Raw genomic sequence first — 17,228 nt, forward strand, 5'->3', positions numbered from 1 at the left:
GTATACTTGGGCCGTGGACTGTCGGAGGCAGGGATTCTTCTCTCGACCTTGGGGGGGGCACCACTTGTGCCCGTACCATTGGTTAGGAGTTTGGGCATGATTCTGGATTCCTCCTTGTCAATGGAGGGCCAGATTGCAGCTGTGGCTCTGGCAGCAACAAAACACAATTTCCCGTGCAATAACAATGTCTCCCTATTTTATTTACAGTAGTTGCATAATTTAACAGAAAACTATACCACATGTAACCAGTCCTAGGAAAAATTATTTTGCAGGCGTCATATATGCTCCAAAGTCAATACATAAAGTGTCCAGTGCTTCAAGTGCTCTATTAATATTGCAACAGGTATTAAAGTGCAAATGTTTCCTAGCACCATGTACACACTAATTCTTTCATTCAAGCTCGCCTTATGTTCCAACTGGAATTGGGTATAGTCCAAGATTTAGTTCCAATAAACTGTGTAGTTCACAGATTACAAGTAGACCTTTGCGTGTATTCTTTAGGTGCACATTGATAATTCTGTGACATCAGTATTCTAACGGAAGGTCCAGATCACCATTGTATCCGTTTCCAAGCTCTTTCTCAAAGAACACAGTTGCTGGAAAAACATGCAATAACACATATTACACACCATCTAACAATAATTTACATTTACAATACAGTAATAAATATTGCATATACAATCAATATCACATGTACTCACTCAAAGGTTCATGCAGCTGCCACTCCATACTAGTCATCAATTTTCCAATTTTCACCATTTGCAATCCATTATCTCCTAATCATCTTATCTACAGCAGCCCATCCACGCCCAATTAGTACGCTATCCTTTCTTAAAGTGATCTACAATCTGAGGGTCACTAACCCCAAAAACAGGTAAAGTCATTAGTTATATTCAAACCATTAGGTATGAGACTATTCAGTTTATGAATCCAAAGGGTCTCCTTTTGACGAAGCTCTCTTGTTGCTGCCTCATGACCCCTTTTATGGGTCTTAAACAGCACAGTGAAGCTCATATCCATCTCACTGTGCTTCTTTACCTGATAGTGTGGAACCAATGGGGCTTCTAATACGTTGTTCTTTATTCTAGATTGATGCTCACTAAGTCTGATTCTGACAGAACGTATGGTGCTGCCCACATACAATAATCCACATGGACATTTTATTAGGTACACAACTCCCTCAGTATTACAGTTAACAAACTCACGTATAGCATGTATCCCCATCTGTCTCATATCATCTAAACTCATGATCAAGGAACACTGCTTACACCTCCCACATTTGTGTAAGCCTTTTGGCAGCCCAGTATCCACCTTGCTAACACTATGACTTAAATCGGAATGAATGATAAGGTCTTTGATGTTCCGTGTTCTTCTAAATGCTACTAGTGGAGGAGTTTCACAGCCCGGAATCTCATTAACAAGTGGCCAGTACTTCAAAATTGCCTGTCTGATGGCATTAGCCCTGCTGCTATAGTTAAAGACTCCAACTAGACGTTCCACTTTTGCACGTTCCTTTAACTTTAATAAATCTTTCCTATTTACCTCCTCAGCACGTTGTCTGGCTGTAAGCAATACCCTCTCTGGATAGCCCCGTTGTTTGAGATTCTCCTGTAATCTATTACTCTCGATGTTGTAATCAGAATCCCTGCCAGGATCTTGTATCATTTAGGCAGGCCTGAGGCTAATTTTAGCCCATCATTGCCGAGCCTTCCACCGTTCTCCCTCTACAAGAGGTATGGAGAGTTCACTCACGCTGGTTGCCCCGAAAGGGGTACAGTATTTTATCTGTTTTTATGATTGATTTTAAGTTGTATTTTAATCAATGTTGTACCTCGCCCTGAACCCGCTTGCGGGGAGGGCAGGTTAAAAATAAATAAATAAATAAATAAACCCTGTTTGAGAGTTAGAAATGCAGAGTGGAACTATGAAGTGGTTCTGATATAAACTATGCAGGGAACTTTACAGTACACACCTAATGTTTACATTGTTAAATTTCCTTAACCAAGCTATATCTTGATGAGTTCAGTTGGTTTTTCAAAAGATTCAAAAGTAAAGAAATATGTTTTCTGCTAGTCTTTTGTTATCTACATATTTCAGTGAGGGTTGGATCAAAAGAACTTTTAAGGGTTTCTATCTTGCTTCTCTTATCAGACAGCACTATTTTTGCTTCATTATTTCCAAGGATAAGGAGAAACATTGTATGTCTACATTAAAGATGGGCATGAACCAGAAAAAAACCGAACCATGTGGTTCGTGATTCATCAAATTTCATGAACCATGAACTTTCATGAACCTGCCCCTGGTTCACGAACTGGTTCATTTGGTTCGTGAAAATGGCACACCCAGGTCAGAAAATCGTCACTTCTGAACCAGCAGAAGGTCACTTCCGGGCCAGCAGAAGGTCTGTAGGAAGTCCATCCCCTGATTCCGAGGAAAATGATTGATAGGTACCAGGCTGTCTGCAGTGACGAACCAAAAAATGAACCAAATAAACCAGCCTAAAAGTTCGTGGTGGTTCATCAGAAATGGGATCTGATGAACTGTGGTTCATGAACCACGAACTGGCCTGGTTCATGCTTAATTTTGGTTTGTATTTCAGTTTGTGCCCATCTCTAGCCTAGATCCTCCACTGCCGCCCAACCCATTACTTGCTCTGTATTTCTCACTGCATTCCTTTAGTGCGTAAGACTTACAAAGTGTATGGTAGGGTCACTAATGGTGCCAGTCTGAAATTTTTGGTGAGAAGAACTAGACACAAGTTGATTCATACTTTGCTTAGCTGTTCTGACTTTCATGTAACCCAGAACAATCCCCAAAATGCACAAATGTAAAATTCTACTACACATTGCCTCTCTTCAGAGATCCAAGTCAAATACATGAAGCACAAATTTACACACAAAAAATACTAGGTTTCATGGACAGAACTGAGGATGTTTTGAATGAATACAATGGAGTCTCCTGCTGAAGAAACTTCAAAGCCAAAACGAACTTGAAACTTCCAACAGATATTTGAGCAGTTGCTAATTTTGCAGATTTTGTGACCTCAACTTTCCCACATTCCATTCTCCCTTTCTGTACTTAAAAGCAATACTACCTCGATTAAGCAAGAGAAATATTGACTAACGTTATTATCTCAGAGAACTAAGAGGGCCATGCAGTTCTACAGTCTGAACTAATTACTTCAATAACAGGAGAAACTGGCTTTGGCCACAGCAGTCAAGAGGCAGAACTAAGCAGGTGGTGGGAGTTGGAAGGAAAGGACAGAACAGATGTTAGCTACAAAATCTGGAACGTTCCTACAGCCCACTTATCAGTAGCCCAATTTCCATCACAGTAAATTGTACAAATCATTAATCTGAACCCAGAAAAACTGGTCAATTTGCATAACACATGCCCATACTGCAGAACAGTTTAACAGGAGCTAGCAAAGCAAAGCAATTTCCCTGGCTTTAATGGCCTATTTCCCTTTTCTGAGCCACTCTTATTTGCAGTTTTCCCTCTCTCTCTTTTGCTCTTGGATGATATTAGAGGCCCTCATTGTCAGATTAAATAATTATTTCCAAAGTCTTGGCTAAAATCAGAGATGGGGAACTTCTGCAGCCTTAGTGGCCACTCCGTTTCCCAGGAACCAGAAAGGTATTTTGTTGCTTAAATTGATCTTATAACTAGGTAGGTTCTGCAGCAAAAGTGGTGACTTCTAGCAAGAAAAGATTCTGGTTATGGAGCAAAGGCACTCAAGCAAATATGAAGATTTACATACCATTTAAATGTTACATGCCAAACCCAGGAGAGATGTACAATTAAAGTATAGAATATCTCTAATTGCGTACAGTCTGAAAACATTTTTCTTTTTTTTAGGCAATTCTTTAATGTTCCTTAACTAAAATCTGGTAGGATCATCAAGGCATCAGAAATGCTTCAGTTACATTATTAATTGGTCATTCCTGGTATACATCAACCATCCTTAGGAATAAATTCTTCCCCTCTGGGGAAATCTATGTCTACGTCATAATTACATGTGCAGCCCATAACTGAGCAAATACTGCCCCCAGGGCAGTTCCAGGTCAGGAAAACATCACAGTCCAAGACATGCTCACCCCACGTGCCACAGTCCTGATCCAACTCAAGCCCCTGCACAATTGGGAGCGAAGTTCACGGCAAGGAACTCACAGAAGATGTTTGACTGAAAGTCAGAGTAGGGAGCCCAGGGCTCAACCCATGGGAAAACATAGTGGCCCTTTTCACACTGCTTACCTGCTGCCGCAACATTGCGAAATATCACACAAAAACCAGGGAAGATAGTGTCTTCTCGCGAGAGTTTTGCGCGACATCACGCAAAACTCTCGCAAAAAGACGCTATCTTCCGCGATTTTTGCGCGATATTTCGTGACGTTGCGATAGCAGGTAAGCAGTATGAAAAGGGCCAAAGTGTAGTTTGGACCAAAGAAGACAATAATGGTGATTCCATAAAAGTGACTCTACCTACTATGTCCGTCTGATTCTTCTCACCAGATCCATAAAGCAGAGTTCAGAGTCACTCCTACAATCTGCTTTCCTGCTACTATTACCGGTTATTAGTCGCTGCTGCCATTTGAATTTTAGTTTATATGTTCTGAACTGAAATCCATAGAAAATGCAGTTGAAGCTGCCTTATGCTATCTTGCCTGCTACTATCTAACTGGGACTAGCAGAAGCTCCAGGGTCTTAGGGAACAGCTTTTTCTAGCTCTGCCACTTAAATTTTTTTCAACTGGAGATCAATCCCAAGGCCTTCGCTTGCAAAGCTTGTGCTGTGCTGCTGAGCTGTGGTCCTGCTCCACATAAGCACCCCATACAAAGCAAATCACACCTGACAGCTTTGGGAAAGCCTCAATGATTCCTGTGGGTATCCATTTATATCCTTTTTTTTTTCAAGACAGCAAAGTAGCCAAAAACAAACTTACCTTTTTGACCTCATATTTAATGGCCAGCTTTATTCTACTCAGACTGGGGCGGTGGTGCTCAGGCCATGCCTGAACATTCACATCTCCATTCAGAATTGCCTCCACTTCTTCAGTGTCTCTGCAGAGATCCAGCACACCGACCACAAAATCCTTGCATTGCATAGATAACTTTCTGTAATCATTCTAATGGAACAGAGAGAAACGAATATTAATTTAGCATTGCATCATTTGCATTTAAAATTTCAAGTCTATGTTGAAACACATTGCTATGTACACGTTTGAAAAGACGATGATTGATATGGGCAACATATGTATGAACTTCTTGCCAACTTTTTTGTGTGACTTTAACAACAATTTAACAAACAGGATTATACTATAGAAAATTTCCCTTGTTATTCCATCTCAACTGCATATGATATAAAACTGCGTCATGTAGCTATTAAAAATGCAGGAGCTCTCTTTAAAAAAAAAAAATGGATGGCAATCCTAAAACCCCAACCCCTACTGCATGGGTGGCGAGCTGATTTATGCTCGCCTGCGGAGACACATGGATCCAATTGGCTTCCAGAATGCTCTGCGGGATCCAATGCCCCCTGGTGGTTTGTTGGATGAGCTGGTGGGAGATTGGCAGGACCATCTCGAAAGCCATCGTCGAGATCGCTCCCCATCGCCCTCTCCATCCCCATGTCAGACTGGCTCCTTGGTATACAGAGGAGCTATGTCAGATGAAACAGAAACTGAGATGGCTAGATTGAGTGTGGCGATGGAATCTTAGTAAAGAGGCAAGATCATCTTATAGAGCATTGATGAAGGCCTATGAGGTGGCTGTGAAGGTGACGAAGAGGGAGTACTTTGCTGCCTCCCTAGCATCTGCAAGCTCACGCCCAGCAAAAATGTTTCAAATTGTTCAGTCCCTAGTCTCCCTCTTGCAGGGAGACTGCCAAATTACGAATTCAGCCATTAGCTGCGAGGCTTTGGGGAGCTTCTTTGCAGATAAAATCTTGTCTCTCCGGTGTGATCTGCCAGCCACTGTTGATACAGTGAGGGAACTGGAGACCCCTTGGCCGTCTTCCGGTCTGATTTTAGATCACTTCAGCCTGGTCTCCCAGGAGGATGTGGACAGGATCCTGCAGCTGGTTAGGCCCACTACATGTTCCCTGGACCCCTGCCCATTGGGGGCCCAATTGGAGGATATTATTAATTCATCGTTAAGCTCTGGGGGTTTTCCCGGGGCGTTGAAGGAAGCCATGGTGAGGCCTCTCTTTAAAAAGCCATCTTTGGACCCCACTGACCCCTCCAGTTACCCCCCCCCCCAGTATCGAATCTCCCGTTCCTGGGAAAGGTGATTGAGTGGGTAGTGGTGGAACAGCTGCAGGCTTTCCTGGAAGAGACTTCTGTCCTGGACCTATACCAGTCCAGTTTCCGTCTGGGCCATGGGACGGAGACAGTGTTGGTCGCCCTCACGGACGATCTCTGCAGACACCTGGATTGAGGCGGGTTGGTGCTGCTGATATTGCGAGATCTCTTAATGGTGTTCAACACAGTCGGCCATGAGTTGTTGGCCCACCATCTCACTGATGTGGGTATCTGAGGGACGGCTTTGCAGTGGCTTGTCTCTTTTCTTCATGGTCAGGGACAGAGGGTAGTGCTGGGGGAGAGGGTGTCCACATGCCAGTTACTTGAATGTGGCGTCCCACAGGGGGTGATAATCTCCCCCCTGTTGTTCAATCTTTATATGCACCCTCTCACTCAGCTGGTGTGGAGTTTTGGACTGGGTTGTCACCAGTATGCAGATGACACCCAGTTGTATCTATTGATGGGCGGCCGACTTGGCTCTGCCCCAGATGCCCTTCTGAGAGCTTTGGAGGCCATGTCTGGTTGGGTGAAGCAGAGCAGCCTGAAGTTGAACCTCACGAAGACAGAAGTCCTGTACTTGGGCCTTGGGCTATTGGATGTGAGGTTCCATCTCCCAGCCTTTGGGGAGGCCCCGTTGGTGCCCATCTCATCGGTTAAAAGTCTCGGCATGATCTTGGATTCCTCCCTGTCTATGGAGACCCAAGTCGCATCTGTTGCCTGGACTGCTTTTTTCCATCTGCAGCAAGCCAGGTAACTTGCCCCCTATCTTTCAGCCCCGGACCTAATGACAGTGATCCATGCAACGGTCAACTCCAAGCTGGACTACTGTAACTCACTCTACACAGGGCTTCCCTTGGGTCTGATCTGGAAACTACAACGGGTCCAGAATGCTGCTGCTCGTGTCCTGATGGGCCACCCTAGGGCTACATATTACACCAATCCTACAGCAGCTTCACTGGCTCCCCGTGGAATTTTGGATCCATTTCAAGGTGTTGGTTTTAACCTTTAAAGCCCTAAATGGATTGGGACCAGCATTCCTGAGGGACTGTCTCTCCCAGTATGTGCCCTGGAGAGCACTTCGTTCAGCGGGTAAGAACTTACTGGTGATCCCTAGCCCTAGGGTGGCTTGTTTTGCCTCGACCAGGGTTAGGGCCTTTTTGGTCCTGGCCCCAACTTAGTGGAACTCTCTGTCTGAGGATACTCAGGCCCGCCAGGATCTTGTGGGCCTGCAAAACGGAGATGTTCCACCAGGCTTATGGTTGAGGCCAGCGTCAGGACCATCATTGAGCCTCCCACTGGTCTCTGGTATTCGAGTACAGCTCGTGTGTCTGTCTACCTCCTCTTTGTATCCTGGGGGCAGGAATGTGTAACCAACTATATCAGGTTTTTGTATATATATAGTTTTAATTGCTGAATTTTATTGTAGAATTTGCTATGCAATTGTATTTTATGACTGTTGTATCCCGTCCTGAGCCCACTTGTGGGGAAGGTGGGTTAAACACCAAATAAACTAAACTAAACTAAAATGTTATTACCATCAAACCACAAAACAAATAATCTAAACATGCATACTGCTTCTTATGGTAAGAACAACACACCTTACTCTGCTTAATATCACTATCTCATGCTTCCAGAAAATGTTAGAGAGGCTGTGGAAACTGTGAACTAGTGTCCTTAGGCAATTTTGAGATAGATGAGGGCTAACAAACTGAAAAATAATCCCAACGGGTAGAGAAGAGGTTGAACCAGGAGGGATATCTCCTGTTCTGGATCCCTCTAAAGAAGCAGGTTTGTAGCTGGATAAACGGGTGGCAGTGATGATTAGATGACCTTTTCCTGGGTGGGAAAGATCTTGCCAATATAGCATATGCCCTGGTAACATGTAGATTAGATTACTGCACTATGTCTACATGAGACTGCCCTTGAATACTGTCCAGAAGCTACAGTTGATACAGAATGCTGCTGCCAGAATGTTGTCTGAGAAGGGTCATTGGTACTGTATCACCCTGGTGTTGTTTCATCTATACCAACTATCAGTTTGCTTCCAGGCCCAATTCAAGGTACTGGTACCTTTAAAGCCATATATGGCTTGGGGCCAGCATGCCTTAACAACAACAGTAGTATACTGTACTTCGGGTAAGATTAATGCTAACCCAGAGTGGTAATCAAAATCAATGCTATTATCCCCACAATAAAGCTGGGGAGCTGAGGCTGAAAAGAGTGGCTTACCCAGGGCCACCTGGTGTGTTCATGGCAGTAGTGAGATTCAAACTAGCTGCATCTCAGCAAAATTATTTAAAGGACCACCTACTTTCATATGAACCTGCCTGTCCATGTTGATCATCTTTGGAAGCCCTGCTTCTGGTGACTCCACCATCTGGGACTTGATGGGTGGCAACCAGAGAAAGGGCCTTCTTATTCATGGTGCCCAAATTTGGCACTCCCTTCTCACGAGAGATTTGTCTGTCTCACTCTATCATTGTTTTCCATCAGCGGCTGAAGACTTTGTTTCATTTGCTATTCCTCCACTAACTGTTACTGGCCCTTTTTTCCTTGATTGTATTATTGTGTAGGTTTTTGTGTTCATATGTTTTATTGAATTAAGTATTTCATATAACTTGTGTTTAAAATTTTGTTTTATCATATTCATGTTTGAATGTTGAAAGCTTTTGATGTTTGCTGCTTTAGGGACCCTATTTGGGTGGAAAGGTGGCGTAGAGATCTTTTAATTAAATAAATAATACTTAAAATAGCAGCAATTTTTAGCATTTTATAATTTTGTATGTGGTTTCATAGTCACCATCTCACCATAAAATTATAGATAGTTTTCATGCTGCATTCAAAAATATTCATCTTAGGAGACAAAGGGTGAAAGAAATTTACTTCTACAGAACCTGATGACCAGAGTCTCTGACAGCCAGTACCATTTTTAGGAGTGAAAAATATTTGACTGATACCTGTATTGAGACTGTTAAAGACAAAAGGACTAGAACTGTTAAGAGTGTATCTGACAAACAAAAGGCTTGATCACATAAGTCACTACTCCATTGCTCAATACTCTGGTGATTTGAACTGAAGTGGACAAAGAATGAGAGGGTAATGGAAACCAAACCAAACTCATGCGGTCCAGTAGCCCCAATCTATAACTATAATCAGACATACGTAGACATATGCCTTCAGATATCTCTGGACCATATATATACCAGTAAGTTTATATATATATATATATAATGATATATCCAGATGCGATATATATATATATATATATATATATATATATATATATATATATATAAAACTTACTGGTATATATATGGTCCAGAAATATCTGAAGGCATGTATCTCTCTCTCTCTCTCTCTCTCTCTCTCTCTCTCTCTCTCTCTCTCTCTCTCTCGCATCTGGATATGTCATCTGGATATATATATATCATCTGGATACTTAAATATACCCAGAAAATACCAGTAAGTTTTATATATATATATATAAAACTTACTGGTATTTTCTGGGTATATTTAAGTATCCAGATGATATTCGAGATTCATGAGAATACTGGTATCTGGGTCATAAATATTTGGGTTTGTAAGTGTTGTTTTGTATTGTTGACTTCTCTTTTCCTGCCTTGTTTTTGAACTTTTAAATAATTTTAACTGTTTTAGAACTGCTTAGAATGTTTAACTGCTTTGCATTTTAGTTCATACTTTTGGGAGGGGGAGGGTCCAAATTGTCAGTGTTCTTAGATAGAAGTCTTCTACAGGACAGTAATATTATAGTTAAGGCAAAAGAGTCTTCTTCCTTCACTCTAAAGGTGAATCTGTCTGACTTTTCTTATCAGACTCCCTCACTCCAAATCCTGTCAGAAACCAACCGACCGTCTTCAGACTGGTTCTAACTGACCAAGCAGAGAAGAAGAAGTAGCCTGTCACTCATGCTTTCCATTTGAGGGACTAGTTAACCCTTTCCCTCCCAGCCTTCTGATTTTGCTGCACTGAGGAAACTTGCTCAGTGCAGCCCATCACATCTACCAAGTGAGAACAGTGGGGATGGGGATTGTGGTCACCATTTGTGAAGTTCCACAATAAATGTGATTGTGGAATCAAGATGAAAAGTGCAACAAAACTGCTAGAAAGGTTCCCTGGTACTACCAAGAACAGACTCCAAGCAGAGAAAGCATCTGGGTTTATGGAGGTGCAATTCCATGGCCCCTTGATGACAAAATGTGCTTCATTGACTTATATATTCCATCCTGGTTGGATTCTTTAATGTGAGGCATATAATTATATCACATTAGAGAATCTATTATATTAGTGGTCCCATTGGGGCCACCTGTTCAGTCAGGACTGACACACCTGCGCCCAAACACACTTGAGCATCTACTGCTATCTTGTAGTGTTGCCAGTAAGGGCACAGTGGCCTGCTCTTAGGCAGCCTCATCCCTTACATGTCATTTCTGCACACAGTAGCAAATAGCCCCATAGCAGAGAATGAGTAAACACAATGACATTCAAACAAGATTTCTGATAATGTGAATGCAATGACAAATCCCCAATAAATGGCCCCAAACTAGCAAATACAAACAGTAGTCACAATATAAGCTCTCTCAGCCTCAAGAGATCTTTTCAAATTAGCTTTGATGAGTTAATTAAATTCAGTGGCTCAGATAATTAAGCAATCAACCAAAACCTAAGGCAGCTAAACCTGTCTGTTGATCAAATGATGAGCTGCTTTACTTTGCACTTTTCAGGTTTCTATGGAAGTCTTCCCAAGTTTCTGTAACAGTCAACAATTGGCACACCATTAGAGGCTACTGATCCCAGAAATAAGATAGTTGTTTGTTTATTTATGAAATATTTATACCCTCAGTTTTGAAAACCAAGATCATGAATACACCTCACATTCAGATAAAAATCACAGTTTCAGATAAAAATGTATCTTCTATGAAAATATAACTTTCATTGTGGCTTGATGAGCCAGGCACTGGACATAGCAAAATGTTGTCATGCAATGTTTCAAATTCCCTCCAAACTGAAATAAATAAAACCAGGTAGTTTCACATAGGAATGATCAGGTAGATTCACATAGGAAAAGGCAATTCATTTGAAACATAAGTTTCAGTGCTGTAAATTATACTTTTTATTATCTATTTTCATTCTCCTTCTCTCTCTACATGTTTTTTTAATTACTGAAAATGTATTGTACGTATATAATGAAATGATATAAATAAAAGGAAAAGGCTATTCATAATGTATCCTAGATCCATACTGCTCAAAACTCTAAAAGTTAAAATCTGCTCTTTGAATTGGGCCTAGAGACAAACTAGAAGTTAATGGAGATGTGGCAAAACTGGCATTATATTTTCTAAGAGTCCATTCCAGTAAACTCTTGGACAGCTGAATTTCAGAACAGGATTATATAACTTCCCTTGATACGCTTATTTAATAGGATTTGCAGACAGTTAGAAGAATAAGGGCTGTAAAGGAATTTAATGCATTTATAGCTTGACTAGAATTTTCATGGTTTGAGTGAATTCTTTTAAACTGAGGAAGCAAATTATGGCTGCTGTTTAAGCTGAGTGACAAAGTTGGGGCTGCCAAACATGTTCAGTTTATAGATGAAATTTGATTGGTATGTTGTTATTTAGGGGGTGGGGATTAAGTTTTTTTCTAGTTGATTAATTTCTACTGGCTTATTGTTCTTTTGCTATACTTCAAATGGCTTGTAAATTAAGAGATAAGAAGAGAGAGACGCTATAGGAAGAGTGAGTCAACAGTCTGATTTTTTTTTTTAAAAATGTATTTATCCAAATTATAGCCTTTACATAATACATACGGTTAAGGTGGAATTTTCTATCCTCTAAATAATGTTGATCACATGCATACTATGCTGTTTTGCTGTTTTATCTCAAAGATTTTTATTTATTTAGGAAATTTATATGCCACCTCTGCCCTGTTCATGGTGACTTATAAGTGCTAAATTTTCTTTGCAAGTGCTCTCTAAATAATACAAAGAGATGGGGAGGGACCATCCTGCAACACACAACAGATCCTTTGAAATCCTATTATAATTATGTTTCAGGTACAGGAAACACCCTTTCCCTTTTACTTCCAGCAGGGTGGAGCTGTTTATGCATGGCACAGCCTTTGTAGCATGAACACATTTTAATAATAAACCATGTGGGTGGAAGGAAATGCATGGGGATGGACCCTATTTACTGTGAGTGCAGGAATATTTCAGAAGGGAACATATGAAGCTGCCTTATACCCAGGGATAAGTTGGGAGGAAAAATACCTTTGGTAAAAAGGTCAGGTAGAGGCGTCTATGACTGGGTGCATAGGCAGCATATAAAAGTTTGCAAGACCTGGACATTAGCGGTGAAACTATGCCAAAGTCAGACATGTGATCAGATGGGATCACCCCATAAAACAATTACTTAGAATGACCATTCTTAGACCATCAAGGAAAATCCCCTGCTATCAGATGGCCCAACCCAGCACCTTTCATGAGGTAATTAGCAAGGAAAGCTACCATTTCATGCCTCATGGGCAACATAGCCCTTAAGACATCACTCCCTCTTCTTTCCAAGAATAATAATAATAATAACAATAACAACATTCGATTTATATACCGCCATTCAGGACAACTTAATGCCCACTCAGAGCGGTTTACAAAGTATGTCATTATTATCCCCACAACAAAACACCCTGTGAGGTGGGTGGGGCTGAGAGAGCTCCAGAGAACTGTGACCGACCCAAGGTCACCCAGCTGGCTTCAAGAGGAGGAGTGGGGAAACACACAATTTTTAAAAAAGTCAGACCCTCAAAGTCTTTCTATTTTACACTAGTCTCTCAGGACAGCTTCCTTATAGAACTCCCAAACTGTTTCCTGCCAAGCAGACCTCCACTAGATCTTAGAGACTATGCAAAGACTTGATTCCTCCCATCTCCTTAACCCACATCTTTCCCCCCTTTCTAATCCATTTCCTCTTCCCATTTGATTGCCTCTACTTGCTTTTAATCCAGTCTTCCTCTTATTATTCATGCCCCACATTTACACCAACGTGATTTCACTGATTTTCCCATTTGCCCATTTTAGGCATCTCCCTCTCTTCTCATTCCAACTTTGTAAGTCTCAATCATTTCCACCATCCCTTTTTATCCCTTTATTCCTGGCTGTACTCCCTCAGTGCTCCAAATCATTCATCTAGGCTCCACATGTGACCAAACAGGGGAACAGCTGCTACAGTGTTGCTTTTTACTAAGGAATTACACAGGTAATTGGAGTGTATTTTGTAATTCAAGTGTATTTGAGTGTAATTTGAGGGTCATTCAAGTGTATTTTGTCTCGTGTGGTTTGACCCTAAATACTAGTCATTTCACTGGTTCCAAAAGGTATTTTTTTCTTAATGTTATTTTGTTCATTTCACATTGCAAACTAAAATGACTTCCTTTCCCCTCTTTTTTTATTACTTTCTTACCACAAACAAAACTAGTCTGTTGATTAAGAAATCCTCTGCCTTTCTTGCTATCACCTTCAACCACCATTGTCTATGAACAGACTAAAAGACTGAGTACATAGATCAAGTGTGCAGTTGCAGATGGGCAACAGGCATATATATCCTTTGTTCCATGACAACAAATGAATGTTGTTGCATAAATGGCCAGCAGAGTCTAATCCTAGGGTAATCATGATGTTATGTCCAAAGAGTTACTTTTCTAGCGCCAAATCCCCTCCTTCACAATATGATTTTGCAGCCTCTCCTCAGGACTATTATGCCAGCCTCACCTCTGAGAAGCTATTCCAGAGAAGGAATAGGGCCAATGGCCCTGCTGGACATAGAAAAGTCACCATATCCTTCAAATATGTAGATCTCAAATTGCTAAGAGCTTTAAAAGTAAGCACCAACACATTGGCCTGGATGCAGAAATGAACAGATGATCAGTGGATAGAAATTAGAGAAGCCAGCCATGTAGAGTAAAGTAGAGTAGCCATGTTAAGTGGGCTGCTGCATTCTGCACCAGTTGAAATTTCCAAGACATTTTCAAGGGCAGCCCTATGTGGACTTGGTAACAACAATCAAACCTCTAGTTACTGTAGCATGAATAATCATCATGACACCCTCAGATAACAAGAGGGAGATACATTTCTACAAGGATAGCTGTTTCATACATGATCAGCACTCCACCAAGAGGCAGCTTGTCTTGGCCATGTGACTTTTATGCATGTATGATCCCTGCAGGGTAGAGTTGTGTCATACAAAATTGGCTCTCATACTGCTTCAAGAGCTTGCAATACCTTAAATGTATAAGAATGACGAAAAACTAAATTTTCAAGCTTCTTTCCCCTACCCACTTTCTACACATATCTGGACTTTGAACCCATTTGTACATGACTGTCATATTGCATCTGTTGGAGGAAGCCACTGATGTACTAATGCAATATATCATGTAACTTAGTGGCACATGTGCCAGACTATGATTTTTGGCTTTGTACAATCACAGCTCACCTTGTTCCTTATTCTATACATTTATTTGTCAGTGCACCAGCCTTTCATTGGGTCAATTGCTAATTAATTGCCATAGAAAATAACAGTGTGTGAAGGTTTTGATAGATGTTAAGAAATATCTCTATTTTTAAATTCACAAGATTCCAAAATATCACTTTGAGCCACATGTACATCATTTGACTAAGTGCAACATGCAGGAGTCCCAAACATCCCCCTCTCCTTTTTTCTAATATGTTTCTATATAAACCCTGGCAAGTAGTTTATTACATTTGACAATACTCCTGTAGGGAAATTTGACAAACATCCTGTTGGGGCAAGACATAACACCTCTGTCATGCAGACAACCACCTAGGACCAATAAGCCTTAAGAACTTACGTCTCATTCAGAATCTCAGCTTCTTAAATAGCACTTGCAGATACAATCTATGACTAGGTGGGATAATGAAAAAACTCAAAATGTTTTCAATATAGTCAACAGCTATGTGACACATTCAGATTTTATATATTGCAGATGGAGTTGCAAAGGTGATGTTAGTCAGTACTAGAGATGGACATGAGCCTGAATACGAACAACCCCCCCTCCCATGAACCAGCCAGTTTGTGGTTCACAAACCAGTGGTTTGTGGAAGCTCATTTCCACGAACTTTCATGAACTGGTCTACTGGTTCGTTTGGTTCATTTTAAAACAGCAATGCCTCTTTCCCTGCTGCTGCAAAGCAGTAGGGAAAGGGGTATTTTAACCCACAGATCAGCTGCTTGTTGAGGAAATCCCCGACAAGCAGCTGATCATTTAAACAGCGGGGCTTGGATGCCCAGCCAGGAGTTCCCAGCTGGCTAGCTAAGTCCCACCTGCAGTTTAAACGGCCATTTCCCCACCGCTCAGAGCAGTGGGGAAATGGCCATTTAAAGAGTGAGTTAGGCTTGGCTGGCCAGCTGGGAGTTCCCGGGGCATTTAAAGCCAATGAACCACAAACTAGTTCGTGAACTTGCCCCAATTTGTGGGAGTTTGTGGTTCCTGGTTCGTGAAAATGCCACGAACCATGAACTGCATGGTTCGGTTATTTTGTGGTTTGTGCCCATGTCTAGTCAGTACAGCTGATATTTTAGAGGAGATGAACTTCCCTGTATTAATTGGTATGAAATTATCATTGACTGAGCGTTTAATATGTCTTGGGTTGCTTTCAGACCCCCTGTTGCTCCTTGAGAGACAAGTACAGGCTGTGGTGATATGATCACCCCAGTTATCTGTGTAAAAGTTTATAACTTTACAAGATGAATGCTCAAAGGCTGAACTAAAATAACTTCTATAATCAGACAAAGGTTTGCAGAACAAGTTTTTCCCTTTAGTTTTAAGATCTGTTTATATGTTGGTGGAGCCAGCTAGAAAAAACAATAGACCTGTGGGGAAAATATATCTTCAATAGAGATAGTAGAGTTGTTTAGCTGGTGATTCTCTACTAGGAAATGGACTGGATAACAGTCTGTTGGCTATGTAGGAAAATCTCTGCCGTTTCTGGCAAAACACTTAAGATCAGATGCATGCAGTCATGGAGAAAGATGATTTGCAAATACTTTTGAAGGGATGAGGTGTTAGCCTCTCAAGGGAGAGGCCAACAAGATGGCAGAGAAAGACAGAGCCATGAACAGAGCTTGAAGAAAAAGTCTGGAAACTTTGATATTATTTTATATTCCTCTAAATTAGCATCAGAGAAGGTAAATGACATCTATAATGTTGTTTTATTTCCCCTTGTTCAGGAGTTGTTAGTCAATTGTTATTCAGCTGTATGGAATTTTTTTGTAACCAATAACTGCTTATACAAGGATTTTTTTTTCTTTTTCTGAAATTGATGTTATGTGGTCAGTCTGTACCTACTCAAGGCCCAACATAGCTTACGCTTACCAAGATACAAACAGAAAATAGAGAGACACCTACCTGGCTTTGACTAAAATAAAAATCCTTAGCAACCCCCATGTATCCACAAATGTGGGGTTAGTTTTGAAAGGTATTATTTTTATTTTTACTTCTTTTGGGAATGCATTCTAGAAATACACTATTTTCTTGCAAAATTTACAATTTACAAAATTCAAGTCCCATATTTTACATTATTTCCTGCTCCCTTTTGCCCCTGTTTTGCATTTGAAGATAAAAAATGTTTAATTTTGCTCTTCTGAAAAAGTTACTGGCACTTGCCATTCACTGCAATTGAGCTCAAGTACCTCGTAATTACCTGCTGATTATGTTCTAAATGAACTCTGTAGTGTTGTTACAGCTGTTCAAGCTACACATAGTCTCTTGATTCAGAAGGAACTGAAGGAACATCCCTACTTCGTATTTTTATAAGGAATACAATGAGATCAGTCAAGGTATCTTGGCTAATAAATGAAAGTAACTGTTTAAGAATGAAATATGCAAATGCAATGCAAGTCTC

General features: G+C 40.9%; 1 protein-coding gene across 1 annotated transcript in view; it reads right to left on the reverse strand.

The window, feature by feature from the left end:
• TRPC7 (transient receptor potential cation channel subfamily C member 7) overlaps window positions 1-17,228 on the reverse strand; it is a 174,589-nt gene that overhangs the window by 88,165 nt on the left and 69,196 nt on the right. The window contains exon 3 of the mRNA XM_054976355.1: window positions 4,943-5,125. Coding sequence (XP_054832330.1) covers window positions 4,943-5,125 — 183 coding nt within the window. The remainder of the gene's footprint in view (window positions 1-4,942; window positions 5,126-17,228) is intronic.

This window comes from Eublepharis macularius, chromosome 4 (assembly GCF_028583425.1).
Source record: "Eublepharis macularius isolate TG4126 chromosome 4, MPM_Emac_v1.0, whole genome shotgun sequence".
Lineage (NCBI taxonomy): Eukaryota > Metazoa > Chordata > Lepidosauria > Squamata > Eublepharidae > Eublepharis > Eublepharis macularius.